Below are 21,136 nucleotides of genomic sequence, written 5' to 3'. Positions count from 1 at the left end.
TTATACATTCTTTCCAAAATAACTGTTATAAAAAGTACCTTCAAAAGGTTAGCATATTAAATTATAATATCATGTCAACATTATTAAATCTTTTCATATGCCAGAAAAATTATTTTGGAGCTATAGATTCCTTTTCATCTGTAATCGCTTTTGCAAGACTGTTACAAATTATGACTAAATTATGCGGACCCGTTCTGATGTATTTTCTTTTTCTGCTCTAGTAAGTTTTTCATATCATCGAGTGCTTTCTTTATCTGCTTTGCAAATCTTGCGGCATCCTATAATTAATTATTGTATATTAGAATTGCTTAATAATTACGAGCATATTATTTAATGAATAAACAGATGTATATTACATGTATAACTGTACTTACAAATGCAAGATGTAACAGATAATAAAAATTCAAGAAATAAATATAAATGATTAATGATTACTAGTAAAGCTAAAAATATTATTTTACCGTATTTGAGGAAGATCGTTTACTAGAAACATGGAAGAATAGAAGATTTTCTCCTGCAATTATGTAAGAAACACCATAGCCATCATCAGCCACAGGGCCAAATCCACCACCTGCTGAAATGCAATTAGGATATTTTTTCAAATCCAATTTTGAAGTTTGGCCATGTGGAGTTTGTGATGTTGATAGTCTCCATGGTTCACTTAAAACTTCCTATAATAGAAACATAATAAAATGTTTTGTTGTATTTTATTAAACTGTTAATTGATACATTATATATCATTACATGATATAGTCAAAAACAAAACAATTACCTTTAGAAATGGCGAGTCTACTTCTAAGTACTTTGATACTACATACAAGCAGAATAAATGTCTATCTATTCCTTTACCGCACATCGCATCCTGATAACCTCTCTGATGCTGTTTTACTGCATCCATTAGTAATCTAATTTTTTCATCCACCTTTATATCAAAAAAGAAAGAAACTGTTAAAAACATATGAATAATCAAACATTTATATTTTTGTTTATTTTATTTCATTTTTACCGTTGTTTTGTTCTCCATTGCTTTCACCCAATTAGCAGATTCAATAGTGCATGGTCTAACTGTTTCCGTTCTACCTTCTCGGAATAATCTTGTCATGGAAGCTTCGTAAGTTAAACTGAATTTTCCAGCATCGCGATAATACGCTAGTTGAAGTGCCATTTGTATATAGGCATCTGGTGATATGGAATTGGCCTTCATCAAGCCTTTGCCATAAGTATCGTGCGCATAAATACGCAACTCAACATCATTCAATATATTGTGTGCTACCTATGTATTAAATAAAATATAAAATTGATTTGTTATTATAATCTAATATATTGCTTAAATAATACCTTTTATGTCATTATTATTACCTGATAGGATTGCTCGATAGCTTCAATACATTTAGGATTCAAATCCCACTGCAATCGAATTGGAGCTGGAGGTGTAAATTCTGGAGTGCCCACATTATGTCCATCCTTATATCTGAGTTATACATATTTATTATATAATTAGAGTTAGACAATTTTAGCTGGAAAATTGTATAAGCTTCTGTGTTATTTTTTATCTTTTGTTTCACAACGCGCTGATCAAACAATTAACAATTATATTCAATTATATATTAAAAACATTAGCAAATTTTCATGCACAAATAAAGGCCCTTGCACAATGCTAGGCGATAGCGATAGAATAGCATCTATTCTCTGTTCCTATTGGTGGAATAAAAAATATTCACCAATAGGAATAGAGAATAGGTACTATTCTATCGCTATCGCTATTCCTATCGCTATTGCCTAGCATTGTGCAAGGGCCTTAAAAATCGAAATAATCACTGTATTACAGCAATATAAAAATTATATGATAGAAGAATTATATAATTATATGATTGTTAGGAATGATGCAGTATGAATGGTTAAAAATCTATATCCCATTATTCTATCTGAAAACAATGCACGAATAAAATTACCCAATTTCATTATCAGCAGCCAAAATGAATTCCCATAGAGTTCCCATCACCGGTGCATCAGCCCTAATAAGCATATCAGTACGAAATATTAAAGTCATAATGCGAAAAGAAATACGAAGAACATTCATTGTCAGTAAAAATACTCAGTAGAGAAAAGTAACCTAGAGAAAATAATATTTAAGAGATTGAAACATAGGCATAATAAGAACCCCAAGAAACCTTTAAAGATGTCTGCCGCAAAAAGTACTGAAAGCACTAAAGATTTGCTGAGGTTTTTTTTAAATAAAATAAATAAAAAAATAAACATATATATGTTGCAGCCTCAACTCTTTTCAGAAGTCCTTGCTACACAAGAAAGAGATAGCAATATATAACAGTTATTTTTCAGAAGCAAAAGAAAAAAATATACAAAATAATATAATTCTATAGATTATAATTCTTACTCTCTCTCCAGGAACTCCGAACATACCACGTACTCCCATAAGTGCGACATGACTGCAGCGTCTGCCCTGCTCATTACTTATCATTATATGTGATGTTTCGATATATAAGTTCATGTGTGTAATAGAACTTATTATATAATTGAATTTTTTATATAATTGTAAATCTAAATCTAATTCTTTGTAATATATTGTATATAATGAAATCGCGCTCTATGCTTATCTCTGTGTAGAATAGATAGGACGTACAATATTTTGAAATAATTTCTTTTTTATATGACAAAAATTTTGATAAAAAATATCAAGAGTTTTTATTTTTTATTATTATAATATATAATCTAACTCTCTGAAATGTACTCACCAAGAATGTTCTGCGTTAAAGCCAATCTAAACAGAAATCATTTTTATAGAATGAAGTTAATTTTAATTCTCATATATAATTGTGAAAATATAATCAATATTACTCACTCTACCGTTGGATCCAACGCACAGTGTAAAAGATTTATCAAACCATCGATCATATCCTTTTCCACGTAATAAAACTCTACCATAATGATCCAATTTCTCTGGATGGTCCTAAAACATGAAATGTTCATAACAAGTATATTAGTTTGTCAATCTAATCAGTATTTTTTCTATTCAAAATATGTCGAATTTATTGGATAACATACTGGATCATATTCATAAGGTACATCGTCTAATGCGACCACGAATGCAGCTTTCTCAATAATATCCAAAGAAGCTTTATTTACACCTTTCGCAAAGAAGTTTTGTCTAGCCTGCGCCCAGGCAGTTCTTTCACCAGCCGTTAACGCAGCTAGTTTCTCCTCTCCCTCCGACGGTGTTGAATCATCGTTTAAAATTTGTTGAATCTGACTGTAAGATAATATTTTCGCCATAATAGACACACAATAGATAAGAATATATGTCAATAAAAAAATTAAATAACTTACAGTTCTATTTCGCAGGCTTGAAGAATTCTATTTCGATAATAAATTAACACCTTAAAATATCTACCCTTATGATAAACTACAATATGTTTAGCATCTTGGTAATGCACAATCTTGTCAACCTCTATTCCTGGAATTCGTGTGGTGTTGAATACTCTTTCATATTGCCAAGAACATAATGGTACTAATCCTTGTACCAGAATCTAAAAATGCACATAATTTTTTGATATATGTGATAATAATAATATTTACATTTGTTAAATAAAATGTAAAAATTCACAGTTTTTTATTCTTGTGTGCTTTACTCATTTTTCTTTTTCAATAAAAAATAGTGAAAACAGAGATATAAAACAATTGAAAAAAATTTTTATATGTAATTACAATTGTATTATTTTGTGAAATAAAAAAGTTTTCTTAACTATACTATTTAATACTAATTACAGTAGCTTTGTCTTACAATTGCAAGTTCGTATTTAAATAATTTCTCGATTCTTAGTAAAATAAAAAAATTAATAACAAAAAGGCTACTAACCGGTTCTAATTCTTGACGTTCGATAAGACGTCTATATTGTAAGCAGTAATATATAATTGCTGCAGTTCGTGCGGCTTGCAGATTCGTAGGATGCGAGAGAATGGCATCAATTGCATAGAAATTCGAGTTCACCATCAGAGGTGATCTTCCACGTAGATAAACGTACTCCTCCCACCAATCGGACACGTAGTTAGTGGACCACCAAGACTTGAGAACTAAGTAACGCTGTAACTTGACGCCGATGCCATTTTGGAACTCGTTGGCCAATCTTTCCATGCGAGCGTAATTTTTGTCATCCAGCAACGGCCGTACGCTCCTCAAATACTATTTCATAAACAATATTTTAAATTTTCGTCTACAATATTTAAACAGACATGAACATTCAAAACTCATTCAATAAAATTTTTTCACCATTGATAACTTTCAAGCATTCCAATATATTAATAACAATCTTACATTTTATTGTAATGTGTGACATTTGAGAATTAAATAAAACACACATTTTGGAAAATATTATGCTATTAGAAACAATTCTCGATATAGTAAGATTCATCAATAAACTCAATCTCAGAAATAAAATAAAAGCAAAAAAAAAATCATTATTTACACTCTATAATCTAAGCAATTAAAAATCTTATAAATAACCATCATTAATTATCCACACATTTTGGAAAATATTATGCTATTAGAAATAATTCTCTATATAATAAGATTTATCAATATAAACTGAATCTCAGAAATAAAATAAAAAGCAAAAAAAAAAAAATCGTTATTTACACTCTACAATCTAAGATCTAAGCAATTAAAAATTTTATAATAAACCATCATTAATGCCATTAAAACAAACTTTATAAATAAAATTAAAACAGATAAAAATTAAGTATTTTATGAAATAAAGCGAAATAGATACAGTCATGGATAGTGATATCGAAATTCAATTGAAGTATGCGAGCGCAGTAAATTAACGTGTCTAACATAACATCATAAAGTATATTATTGATCTAACCCGTTTCATAGTGTCGGCTACTGTCGGCAGTGGTAATCGTGGCAGTGATCCTTGGAAGCTGTACAGCATAGGTTTATGCCAACCGGAGAACAACTTTACCAGCAAGAGCCAGGTTATTGTCAATCTTGATAACTTGTGACCCTTACCCCTTGGTTCATATATCCATCCTTTGTACATAAGTAATAATTTCAATGTGTATCGAATCGCGTATATGACCGCTAGCCATAAGAACAGTCCGACTACGAAAGAGCCTGCCAGGTGCGCAAGTATAGAGGATCTGTTACAAAAAAAAAACGGTCATTAATTCCAGAAACTATTGTCAATCTGCGAATGCAATGAATCATAAACATCTTGCGATCGAACGAAATTATATCGACTTACCCGGAAAGATATGGTGAAATTTTTCCAACGAGGTCATACGGAACCTTATAACCGGCAAAGTGTATCACCGTTACTAACATCACAGTAATCCACAAGCTTTCCAAAGAAGCCGGATAAACGCCGCTTTTCAGATTATTCTGGGGGAGAGAAATGAAATATACATATATGTTTTAAAAAATATGTTTACAAAGATATGTTTTAATATTCGATATTAAATGTTCAGAAATTAAGAATGTGATCGGCGCTTACCTGGAATCGAAAAAATCTCTTCTTCCATGATCGCACACCGGAAAGCCACACCAAATGAAGTACTTCCCGATCGAAATTTACATCCCATCCTTCGTGTGTTATCGAGAAGCTGAATGCTACAGCTGAATGGGCTTCCGCCATTCTGCGTTAGCCTTCCTATAAAATGTAATTAAAATTTAAAATTTGATTTAAGAATAAATATCTTGCGACTTAACTGTAATTTACGCTCTCTCACAGCGTTAAAATTATTAAACACATGTTATTAAATATACAAAACATTATTTTACATAATCTTAAAAAAAAGAAGAAAGAAACCATTGAAACAGTAGCTTAAAATACAAGTATGTCAAAATATCCGCCTATAATGCTAATCGTATAAAAATTAAAATTTTTGTATATAATTAAGATTAATCTAATTTTTGTATAATTAAAATTGATCATACATAATTTTTTAATTGTATATTTTTAATATTTTTAATTTCTTAAATCTGACATATTCTAAAAAAGACCCGTTTGGAAACGGTTAATCGATGAGAAAAAAAGCAATTTCGTCGCAAAGATAATCGTGAAGATGAGCTGCATGAGCGTGACGATGATAATAATGCAGAATGAACGCAGATATACCAGTTGACCTTACTTAAAAGTTTCAATTGCGGTGCGCACGCGTGTATGCGTAAACGTATTGTATAGATCGTGTCAAACTGGTAAATATGAGCATCAAAAAGCGAGTTTGGTGTACTTGTCATTTACGGTAGACTTACTTTGACGAGGTCAAACATATTCGACTTTCAAAAGATGCCTAACAATAATTGCGTTCTTAGTTAATATCAGCTGTTACGTAACTCTTTTCTTTCCTCCTTTCCTTATTTCTTAAATTCCGAAATTAAATCCTCTAACTCCCGATATCATATTTTTAATATTTAAATGCTTAATTTATTTATTTTAATATTTAAAAAATGGATTCTTTTTAAATTATTTTTATTTTTTAAATTTCTTAATTATTAATACTAATTATTATATGATGTATATGTACAATGTACAATGAATAAAATTTTAATTTCTAAGAAATTATTAATACAGTACTGTTAATATAAAAAAATGTCATAAATAACTAGAGTATTTCTTTATACAGGATACATAAAAAAATCTTTCTAAGTTGATATTACTCTTTTAGAATCACTTTTATTATTGAACAATAAGGGAATATTATACATATGAATTGGAGGTCGTCGTGAAATAAAAGTGTAATGTATTTAATAATTAAAAGTATGTCACATCAAAGTACAATACAAAACAAATTAGTGTTGCAGTAAGAATAATATGTGAACCGATGGTGTTGAAAATGAATCCCTCTTTCATGTTACATTCTCGTTAATTGTATGCATTTTATTTGATTAGAGTACAAGTTTGCGAGAGCGTGAGCGTGTGAGATAGAAAGTCTTTCTACATTTTACTCGATTTCCATTCAAGTAAACAATCGGGAAAATAAAAAAGAAAAATGACGATAAGTCCGAATCGATACGTAATTAATTCAACGAGTTGCACGCGTGAATTAAAAAAATATTGGCAAACATATTACTCTCCTAAAGAGAGAAGAAAATAATCGGTAATAATTTATATATAGGATGTACGCGCGAGCGAATATAATATATACAAACCGTCACGCTTTCAGATCGGAGCCTTTTCAGCGTGAGCGTATGAGATGTTACTTGATACGCCATTTAAGGATCTCTCTTCAACTGATTTCACTAGGAAAGTCGGTTTGCTAATAATGTAGTAAGTGTTGAACAGTGTAAAGCGATTAGTAAAAGTTTTACAGTGCTGTCCTTTCAAACATTGCATATAATTATGGAAAAATATTTGGACAGAATGACATCATATATAAATATTTGGACAGAATGACATCATATAAACAAAACGAGAAACAGAATTCCACGCTTTATAGGCAATGTACATTTGTATAATCTTACATATAATTATACTTTTATAAATAATATTTGTGTTTTGATTTCATATACATATAGTATCTAATTTTTTTTCATATGAAAATTCAAAGAAAGATCAATCTTTGTGTGCGCAACTCTTTTTATTTAGAAGAAAATTTGATACGGCATAAGCCATTTTCCGCTTCTAATTATCACTAACGCAGTTATGCAATTTGTAGGTAATATTACCACACATTCCCTAGTTCTCTCTTCTCTTTTCAATATTGAACCAATGAAATTTATTATCAAATGTGGCGTAATAACCTTGGACTTTGAACGACGACTCGTCCGAAACTATTATAAATTTAGAGCTATAATAATAGAACACGATGTATTTACGCATCTATCACGTTGCATCTATGTTATAACATCAAAAACATATCCTTTATAAGCGTTGAATTTTTCGACAATGATAAAGTATATAATATGTCAATTGATAAAGTCGATAATTTTAACGAAAACGTGATAATTTATCTGCGTGTGGTCTTTGGTAGGCGTGTATCAATTCAACAATTTAATTGGTCCGCCCGTTATTCTTATTTCAATATACATATTAGTCATTCTTTGATCGTTTTCCCCGATAAAATAATATCAACATTCTCTTATCAGAGAACGTTATAAAGTGCTTGTTCATTTCTCACAAATTTTCTGTATTTTCAATGTAAGCCAGAATGCTTATTTGTTTTATTATTATTTCTCTATCATTATTTTACAATATATTAATCGATCAAATAAAAATTCATATGCTTTACTGCGATAGAACATATATTGATGTCATCATAAATAAATTACATTAAACAAACTCCTTCCTCACGTAAGTAGGTCGTATATTGTGCCTTTCATTTATCAAGTATACATATATTTTATTGACGAATGTATGAAAGAAAAAAAAATTCTACACAGAAAGTATTCTGGAAAAACAAAACTGATAGTGTCAACAATAATCTCGCAAGATTAATCACAAATATGATTATACGAGAGTAATTATACACAGCATTTCTTAATAAAAACTATCAAAATGTGAATTATAAATAAAATAATATAAATAAAATAATATTATAAATAAAATTTAGATTGTTCACAATTGAATGTTCAAAATTCGTAATATCAAAATTAAGATAAGGCTCGTGTATAATTAAAATCAAACAATCAATAATAGGCCAACTTGCGAGCCGAATAATCAAGATGTTAAACAGATTCTTTATTAAGGAATAAATTAAGTTAGATGATAGCGACGCATTATAAGGCCAGCGTGAAATAAAATTAATAATATCAAAATTAAGATAAGGCTCGTGTATAATTAATGTGTATATTATTCGGCTCGCAAGTTGGCCTATTATTGATTGTTTGATTTTAATTATACACGAGCCTTATCTTAATTTTGATATTATTAATTTTATTTCACGCTGGCCTTATAATGCGTCGCTATCATCTAACTTAATTTATTCCTTAATAAAGAATTTGTTTAACATCTTGATTATTCGGCTCGCAAGTTGGCCTATTATTGATTGTTTGATTTCAAAATTCGTAATATTATACATTATTATATTCATCGTGCAATATTGTGTATTGTGATTATTGGAGTTTATAACGATATGTGATTGCATATCTCTTGTTACGGAAATAAAAGAAAACTAATAAAGACAACATTTTTAGCGTTACGATACAATCTCGAGTTTATCATTATACGTCAGAGATTATTATGAAATTGTATGTGGGTGTGTATACATATATGTATATAAAGTTATCATTAATAATCGAGCTAGTTTATAAAAATTTGGATCCCATTTGTAAATAATTATCTACGATGCATAATCGCAGTAAATAAAATAGATTACTGATTGAAAGAAATCGATTTTATACTCAGATATAAATTTGTAAATTTATTCGATGATATTTTCAATCTGATTCGTTATTTTCATTTATGGTCAAAGCAATTTGCTTCAAAATTTGTGATAAAATAAATTTCTCATCACAAGATAAAATTTTTTATAAACTATTTTATTGACGAATGTATTCCAATCCGAATCTTATCAATTCACTTTCACAATTTACTAATAGTGTCTCGCATTCTTCTCTAGTTTATTCAAAATTTTAGATTTTTTCAAATTGTAATTTTAATTTTTCGATTTCTTTTTCATCTCTTCTTGAGTGTTTTTATTCTAATCTGAAAAGACTTATTGTTAGGCAAAAAAAAAACTGAATAATTAGAAGGCATGAAAATGTGATCGTTCGATATAATATATTAAATAAGAAAATAAATTTAATAATTATCGATATAAATGTATATATGTATCAGTTTCTTTGTAAACTTAAAAATCTTTCAAAATTACTTATTAAAAGATGAATTCTCAAATAAAATTTAATATCACATTATATAATTACAATTTATAAATTATAATATGTATAATATTTTTTATTATGCGATCAATATATATAATAGATAAATATCTAATGTTTCACAAATAGATTATTATCGATATGATAAATTGTCATGTGTGCAGTTATAATAATTTGTGTAAAATAACATCAACTGATATAAAACTATGCATATATAAATAATATATAGAAATAGATGAGTCAAATAAAATTTTTAATAAAAATATTACATTATTTAACAGAATTTATGTTGAATATATTTCATTAAAAATTAAAGTGCTTACTTATATTACAACAATTTAATTTACTTATATAAGTAATGGACAATAGAAATATCTATATTTTCTGTCAACTTTCACTATTTAATATATGCATCATATCTTTTAAAATTAATTAATTTTTTTATTAGATCAATATTTTTAATATTGAATTTAATATTTGATATCTTACATTTTTTATATGAATGTAGATTTCTTCATTGTAAATATCTTTAAAAGTTTTCTTTTACTCGTTTGCTCATAAGTTATGTAAGCTCCCTCTTAACCCGGATATAATGAATTGTAAAATAAAAGATTACATTATTTATCAGCGAGATATCATATCAAACGGTAGTACTTCTGTCTCGGTGTAACTTTAGTCTGGAAATGATAACGCGCAATATTACACATAAAGGTTTTATAATTTCGATGAGATACAGATACGTGCCTCTTTTGATTCCAGAATAAACATTCTGTTCTGTTATTTATTTAATCACGAAAGTGAATTGATAAGATTCGGATTGGAATATCGCTAAAAAATTCATTGAATATGCAGTAGCAAGTCCCAATTTTAAAATTACTTTTCTGCTAATGTATAACTATATTGTATATTTTCTTGGATTAAAATTAAACAATAGTAATATGATATATGATATAAAAATTTACGTGACGCATTTCCTTTGAATATGATATAAAATAACAAAATAGAACACTCATAATATTATTTACAATTTTTCTATAATATAATTTTTATAAATATTATTTATATTTTGTTTTTAATTGTTTCCGTTTTTAAACATAATATTAAGATTAATAAAATAGTATTATAATCTGTATTTGTTTTATATTGCACATATGTTAGTAAATTCTGCAATATTAGCATTTTTTTTGTTTTTCTATTTTTCCTCTTTCTCGTTTTATCACAAATGTTTAAAAGAAATATTAAAAGTTTAGTAAATTGTTCTATAAGAACAATGACTTTAATAAAATATTATAAATATATATAAGTTTATAACGCTATTCTATTATATACAAAGAGAAAAAGAGTACAATCGATTATTTACATATATTAATACATACAATATAATAAACGTTTCTTGGACTTTTAATCATTGTGGTGTACATAATTTTACATTTTTTATTTGCAGCATAAAAATGCTCATGTTTATTTATTTAACTTCCTGTTATTAAGCTTAAAAGTTCTAGTCATAATATCATATTAAAATATTATGTGATTCTAATTCTACGTATTTAATTTATCAATGACATTATTATTCGCGATTCATGATAATTAATGATAATTAATCATTCTCTTTAGCACTTAATAAAAAGCAAAAAAATACAAACATATATATGCTATTTTCTGAGCATGGTAAACAATAAGACGATTTCTTTTCGTAATGCAGAATTTTTACTTTTTGTGTGGGGCAGAAATCCACGATACACAAATAGTACATGATTATATGATTATTGGCTAATTGCAAAGTTATCTATACATATATCATTTTAAAGAACGTGATGTAAGTTCCGCCGGATAACTATTACAGTCAGCCTGAAATCCAATCTGTAAAGTGAACTATAAGATCACTAAAGTGAAATATTATAAGTCGCAAAAAATTTTCACGTTAAACGATGTGCAGCAGTAAACAGTTCTGAAGCAAAGCATTAAATTAACTATTAACATAGAGTATGAATATAATATAAGATGTGACCAACTGATTTTATAGCCTATTCAGTATTTAAATAGTTGCAACAGGCAATTTTTAAATCTAATATCTGTATTTAATATTAATTTCCATTATTCAATTCTTTATTGATTGATAATATTTAATCAAATTAAATTATATATATTATTTATTTTAAATATTAATTTATTTATTTAGATAAAATATCAAAATGTTAAGTTAGGCGTGTGAGAAAGTAAAAAACGAACAAAAATTGATTATTCCTCTTTGTAAATATTTTCTTTTGAATTGTTCTTGATATACTTTTAAACTGTTGTTTTTTCCTTAAAGATTTTATTGTTTAGTTACGTAATTACACAATTTTGTTTAATTATGCGATTGTAATATTACTCGAAAGTTTCAGATAATAAAACTGTCAAGTCAACCAGCATTGAAAATCTCTTCTCGAATAATTGCTTTCAGGAAATAGAAGTTTAAACATCTACGTAAAAATAATTGTGATATTTCACTAATAAGAAACAAATCCAAAGTACATTATTATTTTATGCAATTAGTATAAAAGTATTATCGATATAGAAAATATTTGCTTGTGATATAAGATGAAATAAAGAATATTATTGACGTCGTCGCGATAAGATATTTCTTCTTGTTTCTCTGTCTGATTACACAGCATGAAGACGTACATACATCATACTAGCTTATCGCGCTTACTATATAATCAACATAATATCGCGCACCCGACGTCACTTGTCTATAGAAACAAATATATGCTCGTCACTATAAGAAATAATTAGACTTCACAATTATCTGCAGTAAGATTACTTCATTGTGCAACTGTTTTAAAGCCTGTCTCACACTAAATGCCGATTTAAAATCATAATTGCACATTGAAAGTTCGAACTTAATCAACAAAACGGAGCTAGCAAGAACAGAAATCAAGATCAAGAACGAAACAATCATCTTTTTTTAATGTATACAATTCAATCTTAACTTGATTCTAAAATGTTATATCGTTGATATATGAAATTTAGCATTTTTGGGAGGAAAGTGAAAAAATTCAATTATGAATTATATATATGTCGCATTATAAATATACATATATATGTATATAATAAATATAATGTTATGTATATAGTATTATTAAATTTTCAATAAAAAATGTATTTATTTCTGTGTTTTCTATATAATTTTTAATGCTATTTATTTTATCTATTTATTTTTGTTAATTTTACTAAATATAATATTTTACATTACATAATTTGATATTACTAAAAATTATTAAATTTAAAACAAAATTTTATTTATAAATCGATTCTTTGGTTAATTGACTCGTTCAATATTTTTATTTTAGAATAAGATTCTATAAAAAAATATTTAAAGTAACTTATAGTACAAATATATTATTATTTGAACCACTAGCGGATCCTGACGTCGATAATGGAGGGGGGGGGGGGGGGTTTGCAAAATTATTTTATTTAATATTTTTGGTTTCATGATTAGATTTATTTATTCCAGGATCAACGACGTCGATAGCTCTTTAATGTTTGTTTTTCTTTACTTACATTTTTTAAACAAATTCAGCAAAACTGTTTCTTTTAATTTCCAAAGAGGGAGAGGGGGTTTAACCCCAAACCCCCCCCAGGATCCGCTACTGATTTGAATTTATCTTTGTACAGTCATGGAGGTCACAGAGGTCGCGACCCTTTTTTTCAATGAGTTTATAAATATGCAGTAAAATTCAGAATGCGAATCATTGTCATGTGCTTATGCGCGATGAGTAATCATGATGTTGTTAATTTGTATGCATAGTGTGTAATATAAATTTAAATGCCGTCGAAAAATAATAAATAAACATCAAATTCAATAAATATAAAATGTCGCAACGATTACCATGATTTTCCACGATTACCATGATTTTCAGGGTAAATTCTAAGAGAAAATTCTCTCTGTGTACTATTACAATTTTGATTAATGATTTGATGATAAATTTAAAATGCGTAGCATAGCACGGCCTTCAAGTTTATTATGAAGACAACGGAGAGAGAAATATGACAGAGCTACTTTCTACAATCTACATGATAACGCAAGACTCTGCACCAACACATAATGCTTTTCGCAATCGAAAATCTCGCTAGACATAATTGCACATAATGCAATCGCAATATGTGCTGTCTAATTATAACTAAAAATATCATATTTTAGATAAAAATACCAGAGATGTGCTATATTTAAATATATAGATAAATTATACATAAGCTGATAGAAAATTATTGTATTATTATAAGTAAAGTACGATTGAATTAAAAATTAAAGATTTTAAAGAAAATTTGAGATAGAAAATTAAAAAGTTTAAGAATTAAAAATTTTAAATATTTACATAAAATATTGTGACTTATAAAAAAATTATATACAAAACAAAGTTTGTCTGACAATATTTTAATCAAAATACAAATATAAAGTGTTAAATATAAATATTATCAAATTAAATTGTCTACATATGCGAAAAGATAATGCACAGAAAAATTACTTATTAAATTTGCAAATTATTAAGACATCAATAAAAAATGTGTAATCTTTTAAATAAAATTTAACGTTTAAGGCCGTATAACCTATCCAAGGCCGAATTCCGTCTTATAACTAGTATCTCAGCACTTTTGCTGCTATGTTGGACTTTGACCGTCACATGGATGCGCGATCAACGTATGTGTTAATCATGTGTAAAGAACCGGACTCTGTAATACGTCATTCGGAAAGTTGTGGCTTCAGAGGAAACATATGAGCAGCAGCACGTTTTAAGTTTAATTTATTCTTTGTTTTTTTCATTTGTTATACGATTGATTTTTATTATAATTTTTTTTTAATTTAATAAACATTACATCACGTTTTTCTTCTTTTTCTTTACTTGAATGACCATTTTAATTGCATGAGATGCGTTGTCTGAATAGTGCAATCGACTTTTGCGCGCGTGAAACATGTGCATAAGTCGTTGATCGCACATGTTTCACGCACAATTTCAGAAAAAAGGAAAACCTTGCTTCAAGAGTTGGACTTTGACCCGGAAAAAACAACACGTACAACGTCAGATATTTTAAGACAGAGGTCTCAAATACATGGCGAGCCAAATTGTAGCCAACATACATATACATACATCTACATACATAAACATATCACACATTCTTTCCCCCTAATGATCTGTCTAGCTTTTTCCTTTTAATTTTCTATTAATTAATATGTTGATTAAGATAAAATTAATATTAGTTATATTATTTCATGTGTGTGTGTGTATGTGAGTAGTTTTTCTTTTTCTTTTTTTTCATTATATATTCATAAAAATTCACAAAATTTTTTTGAGAACAATTTTGCAAGAATATTAATTTTAAATACTCAAATGTAGATTCGTCACTGATTTGTATATATCACTGTTTTTATTATATAATTATAAAAGCAATTATAAAAATATTTAGGTGATTTAAAACGTGAATTTCTCCGAGCTTTGCGGTAAAAAGTACGCGACATTTCACGCATTTAAGATTTGTTGATATAACAGAATTCGTCTATTTAACTTAACAAAATTTTTTAATGGCAAGACAACAAATGCTTCTGAATATCACATAACATATCATAACATTGTTAGGCTTATTCTTATCTTGTCAATCGTACTTAACAGTATGAATGAGAAGAAGCACAGAATACAAATTGACAATTTAAAAAAGAAAAACTGAAACGAGAATAAGTTTAGCTAAACAAACGATTTCTTATTTCTCGATACGTACTCAAAAACTCTATAACATCATTACACTTTCGAGTCATTTTATTAAGAATTTTTATTCGAGTGTCAAATATTTATGTGTTATATCTATTGATTAAATAATTAAAAATTACAGTTTTATTGATTGATTTAATTTAATTTGAATTATTTTATCTGTTAATCTTATGTTTAATAATTTATATGTGTAGGCAGATGCTAAATTGTCATACATTTCTGAATTCTGCTATATGAATATCAAGATACATTCAATCGAAAACATTTAATATTCTAAATGTCGAAAGCAAAAAGGCGTTAATACGCCTTTACATGTGTATATAGCTATCTCGCGCGAAAGAAATTGATAATAATCGGCATAGAAAATAAGTAGTCAGCTGATATCGAGCTGAAATAGGATACAAGACTTTGAACAGTGAATAAATATGCGTTTATTGTAGAGCATTTTTTAATGCATTTTTATGCACAATTTATAACACATTACCTTATTGACACATTGCTGTTTCCACGTGTCGTAAACAGAATAAAATTGTTTATATAAATTTTATATTTTATATTTTATTTTTTATTTTATTAAAATATAAAATTTAGGTAATTTATGAGAATGTTTATATAAATTAGATAATTATTTTTTCGCTTTGATCGTTGTATTAATCTAGTTAATAAATTTTTATAAACTCACGAACTGAGCATTACTCATAAATAAAAGTCAAATTTGTCTGCTGTTTTAACTTTCGTAAATTCAAACTCTGTCTACTTTATATTTCATATTCATAATTTCGATCAGCTTGCAATTGTCATCACTAGACTTTGAATTGTATGCAATTGCATATTTGTTACTTTTTGCATATTCTTCGAGAGCATTAATAATGTGAACAATTTATACTGTTTTCAACTAATTAATTGAAAATGTTATAACTTGTTCACATTATTGTTTTTGTAGAGTATCCAAAAAGTAACTAATATGCAATTTGCATATAATCCAAAGTCTAGTCATCACTGATACATATTCTAATGCGCGAATAGAGTGGTACAGTAGAATATAATAAATACAAATCTTTAACTTCATCAAATACTCATTCATCATGAAAATATTGATATAAATATCAGTGACAAATCTGCATATATTTTCGGAAGCTTGAATATCTCTACAGATTATTCGTTTTTCAGAAAAGTTTGATTTATAAATATAGAAAAATGAAAGAAAAAAGAAAATATTAATTATTTATTAAAACAAGATAATATAAAAAAGACATTATGATAAGAATTATATTTCAAATACATATATATGTATAAAGTATAATAATATACCAAAATATATAAAAATATGAAAAAATATATACGTGTGTATGTGTGCATTGTATATATGTATATAGATAATAAGTAACAAGTTATTATGTATATTATGTACACATTTAGTAACAAGTTTTTATGTTAGTGTAATATATATATGATTGATACGTATCTGCAGGAGATCATTTCCGAGCTAGTTTTTGCAATATTTTTTTGCAATGATTTTGCAGGTGGTTATTTTTTAGCGATGATTTTGCAGTTTTATCATAACTAATGTAAACTACGACGCAATACAAATTATGAAAAAACAAGCATGTATTCAAATACCGCGTACTACATATAGATATCGCCGTTATTAAACGAGAAAACGCAGACTTCTCCTTGACTCTCTTCTCTTTAAATACATCTGAATGATTAACATTCGCAAGATCGATTCCCCCCGCAAATATTCAATTTAACTTCTGAAAACTAAAAAAATGAAAGAGAGAGATACTGTCCTCCAAAGGACAAACATCTGTAAAAGAAGGAGGAGAGACTAAAGCTCGTGAGCGATTGGTTGGACATGAAGGTGTGCGACCGCGCCTCCGGGCCAAAAAGTAAACCACGCTTTCTCTCTAGTCTCTAATAATAGAATACGATCTTGTTACGTAGCTGTTGAAAATGACTGGTTGTTACTACTTACCGGCGATGTATACGTAGGCAAAGTCGACGATATTAATCTAGGTCTATGGACGAGTCGGCGTTTCAGACAAAATACGAGACGTATTCGCTGCGACGTATGGTTCGACGACGACGTAGAACCGTCAGATCGCGAATCAACAAACGCACTTCCTGTTACGCGGTATATCTTATACGGAGATTACGCAAGAAAAACACCTACTGTACAAATCGAAGCACCGCTACAGACTAAAGCCACGATGATGAATGATGACGAATGACGAAACGCACTAAAGTGAGACGATGGCGCCGTAGTCTCACGTCACGTGACGTGACACGTGACGCGCATGCGTTTTCGCTAGAAACTGGACAGACTAAATACTATTTTTCATTGGACGTGCAACGACACGACGGAACCAATCACGAGTGACAGAATAATGAGCGGTAGAATTCAAAATAAAGAATTACAAAATTAATAAAAAAATTATATTAATGTCAAAATATTTTTAATAATAATATGTTATATTTAATATGTTATAATACTTTATCCTCAGATTCATATTTTTGACAGAAATCAACTATAACTGTAAAAATATATTAATCGAGTTTAAAATATTATAACATATTATTTTAATTTTTATAATATATTATTATTTTAAAAATCAATTAACACAAATTACATCTTTAATTAGCTAATTTTTGTCAAAAAATATTAATCAAATTTTAAGTATTATAATATATTATTTACAACATGTTATAAAAATCATTGTTTTAGAATATATACATATTTACTAATATATACATATTTAATAATCAATTGTAATGGTTTACAAGCATATTTTAATAATTTTCAAACGCATAACATATAAATACGGTGTTTATGTGATTATTGATAATTTGTTGTAATTTGTAATCTCTAGGTTTGTTCTTTTTAACACTGCACTGATGAACTAGTGCAATATGTTAGAGTGAAACAATGCAGCTAAAAAGAACAAACCTTCTGCTGTTCGCGCGCTTGCAAAGTTAGTGTCTAGGGATATATCGCAAAAGAAATATCGATCGCGAGTATCGATCTTCGCTCACTTCATGCGCGTCAACGATAGTCAAGCAAGATTAATGCGCCGCTTAGTTTTCGAGACGAGAGTGACCAATAAATATGTAAGTATTCACCACTAATTATTCGTAAAGTAAGTAGGTATTGATGCGATAGGTAATTTACATAAATAATTATATGTATATGTGTGTTACTTGTCTTACATTAAAATTATTTTTTAAAACAATATATATATGTATATATATATATTGTCGACCGCGTAGCGGCGGTTATATATATAAGGGATAATTTTGCCAAGTTCGGTTAAATGAACTAATAGTTAAAATTAGCAGAGTGGCCAATAGATATGAAAGTAATTATGACTTTCATAGACATAATAAATGTTTTTGTTTTGGTCACCTAACCTAACCGATGATTCATCTAAAATTTAAACTAAACGGACTTGGTGAAAATTGATCCTATACGTGTGTCTATCGATGATTTATTCTACATCCGCCATGTGCGCATGCGAAATTACTATCTAGAAATAGTTTAAGAGACACCTATCTAGGAATATTGTGAGTATCGAGATTCGCGCGCTTTTCCCCCGCATTATTTTCTCGTCCCATAATCGAGTGCGCGTCGCCTGCCGTTAATATAATAAAGTCGTGCAAAGTGCCGTGCGTTTATTAATTAACTTCAGGTATGATTAATGTCCACGTAATCGTAATTAATTCTTTTTGCGAGCGTGTGCTTAACTGTAATTAATTGTTTTTTCTAGTGAGTGCCATGAAAGAGCGACAATGAAATGGTAAAAAAAAGGAACAGCGATGGCGAAGCAATCATGAGGTTAATAATTTATTATTTAAAATAACTGATAAATACGAGCTAATTAAGATTAATTTATTATTTATTTTTTATTATTGTTCGTAAAAAATTTAATAAAAGAAAAATTTTAATGCGCGGAATATTTATCTTTCGAGATATTAAATATAATTTGGATACAAATGCTTTAATTTAGATTAAATATGTATATATTTGTGTATTTTACAGATCAACGCCGTGTAAATCGGCTATGTACTTCGTTGTGTAAATCGGCTATGTACTCTGCTGTGTAAATCGGCCACTGCAAATCGCATCAGTGAGTATAAACTTTTTCTAATTTAATTATAAGTTATTAATAAATTTGGGAAAACTTATCAAATATATGTATAAAATATATATCTATCAGATTATAAATATTGGAAACAAATTGAACAATTTAAAATAATTTCCTGATAATCATTAATGCGTAAAAATTTGCATTATTTATTATTTATATATATTCATAAATTATTCATTAACTATTCCATAAATTATATATTAACTTTAAAATTATATTAAAAAATAATAAACATATTTAAAAATAATAAAAGTTTAATTTAAATTCTATTTATTATATATTATAGATCAACGTAGCTGACAACCTGAGAGGAGGAAGAAGTCTAGGAGAGGCATCGGACACTGGAGCAACTCTAGAGTAAGTATTTATTAGTTGTATTGAATCAAAATTTATAAAATTATTTAATTATAGTTCTTCTTAATTATATATAGTACTTCTTACACACGTCAAATATAAAATTCAATTATAATATAAAATTTAATGCATACAATGATAATTTTTTAAAATATTAATTACTGTTGATGCTGCTTGCTGCTACAATTTATATTTTATTTGTATGTTACAGATCAACATATAGCTTTTCAACTCCGCAGTCAACTCTGGTATTGTACCGATTGGTATATGTGAGTGATAAACTATTGTTTTATTATATGAGGTAACGGAGTTGTAGAAATTAGATTGTGTAGATATAGATCATAGATTGTAGATTGATAGATTGTAGATAGTTCCGTTACCTCAAAATGAATGGGTTACAATTCCAGATTAATAATATTTCAATTTAAAGAAAAACGAAAAACGTTTTCTAACATACATTTTCTACATAGAGGCATACAGGAAACATTTTCTAACATACAACATTTTTTGTATATAGTACGTTCAATCTAATTTATTTTATACAGCACATACTAAACATTATAAATTATGTAATGGTATGATTGATTACATAATCATAATTATACTTACTTGTTATAATATGTCGAGTTAATAATAATGTTTTGTAATCCATTCATCCATGATTGAAATTCATCATTGATTTAAATTGATTTTATATTGGTTAAAACAAATGTATTAAAATAACGTGAGTTATTTTAAAAGATATTTTGCGGGATATTTTTAACGTGTAAAAGAAAAATAAAAGAAATAGTAGTTAAAAATTTGCAGAATATACGATATACAGTTTTAGAACTTCTAACGCAAATTTTTTATACACGCGTTACTTTATTTTATTTATTTTTTATTTTTGAAATTGACTGTACTATTGCGTAATTCACAAGTTGCGTTAATTGCAAGCCGCGAATAAACGATAGATAAAGATTAATTATTAAATTTCATGACAGCTCAAGCGTAATATAAAACAAAATTTCAAAAATTTTTTGTAATAAATATATTACAAATACATATATATAATTTAG

General features: G+C 27.7%; 1 protein-coding gene and 1 long non-coding RNA gene across 4 annotated transcripts; one reads left to right on the top strand and one right to left on the bottom strand.

The window, feature by feature from the left end:
• Positions 1 to 166: 166 nt before the first annotated feature.
• Positions 167 to 17,815, bottom strand: Whd (carnitine O-palmitoyltransferase whd). 3 transcript variants are annotated; one of them, XM_083032760.1, is made up of 16 exons: positions 17,555 to 17,815; positions 5,511 to 5,666; positions 5,262 to 5,398; positions 4,881 to 5,157; positions 3,875 to 4,198; positions 3,346 to 3,545; positions 3,064 to 3,268; positions 2,861 to 2,968; positions 2,754 to 2,779; positions 2,396 to 2,461; positions 1,953 to 2,015; positions 1,360 to 1,471; positions 1,007 to 1,273; positions 773 to 922; positions 462 to 671; positions 167 to 278 (listed from the first exon to the last, which is right to left on the bottom strand). In XM_083032760.1, the coding sequence occupies exons 2-16, from the start codon at positions 5,649 to 5,651 to the stop codon at positions 180 to 182; spliced, it is 2,385 nt and encodes a 794-aa protein (XP_082888886.1). In that variant the 5' UTR covers positions 5,652 to 5,666; positions 17,555 to 17,815; the 3' UTR covers positions 167 to 179. The 3 variants fall into 3 exon arrangements, with proteins under 3 accessions (XP_082888886.1, XP_082888888.1, XP_082888887.1); XM_083032762.1 differs by lacking the exon at positions 2,396 to 2,461; XM_083032761.1 differs by lacking the exon at positions 1,953 to 2,015 and having other exon boundaries at positions 17,555 to 17,814.
• Positions 17,816 to 18,620: 805 nt separating this feature from the next.
• Positions 18,621 to 20,643, top strand: LOC145946822 (uncharacterized). The gene is made up of 5 exons (XR_014427081.1): positions 18,621 to 18,687; positions 19,344 to 19,411; positions 19,616 to 19,703; positions 20,011 to 20,081; positions 20,290 to 20,643. It is a non-coding gene; the product is annotated as an uncharacterized LOC145946822 (long non-coding RNA).
• Positions 20,644 to 21,136: the final 493 nt, after the last annotated feature.

The sequence above is a fragment of the Prenolepis imparis genome, unplaced genomic scaffold (assembly GCF_030444845.1).
Source record: "Prenolepis imparis isolate NDT839.2.m4 unplaced genomic scaffold, iyPreImpa1.0 SCAF_2, whole genome shotgun sequence".
NCBI classification, from domain to species: Eukaryota; Metazoa; Arthropoda; class Insecta; order Hymenoptera; family Formicidae; genus Prenolepis; species Prenolepis imparis.
This window is presented reverse-complemented; position numbering and strand designations above follow the sequence as displayed.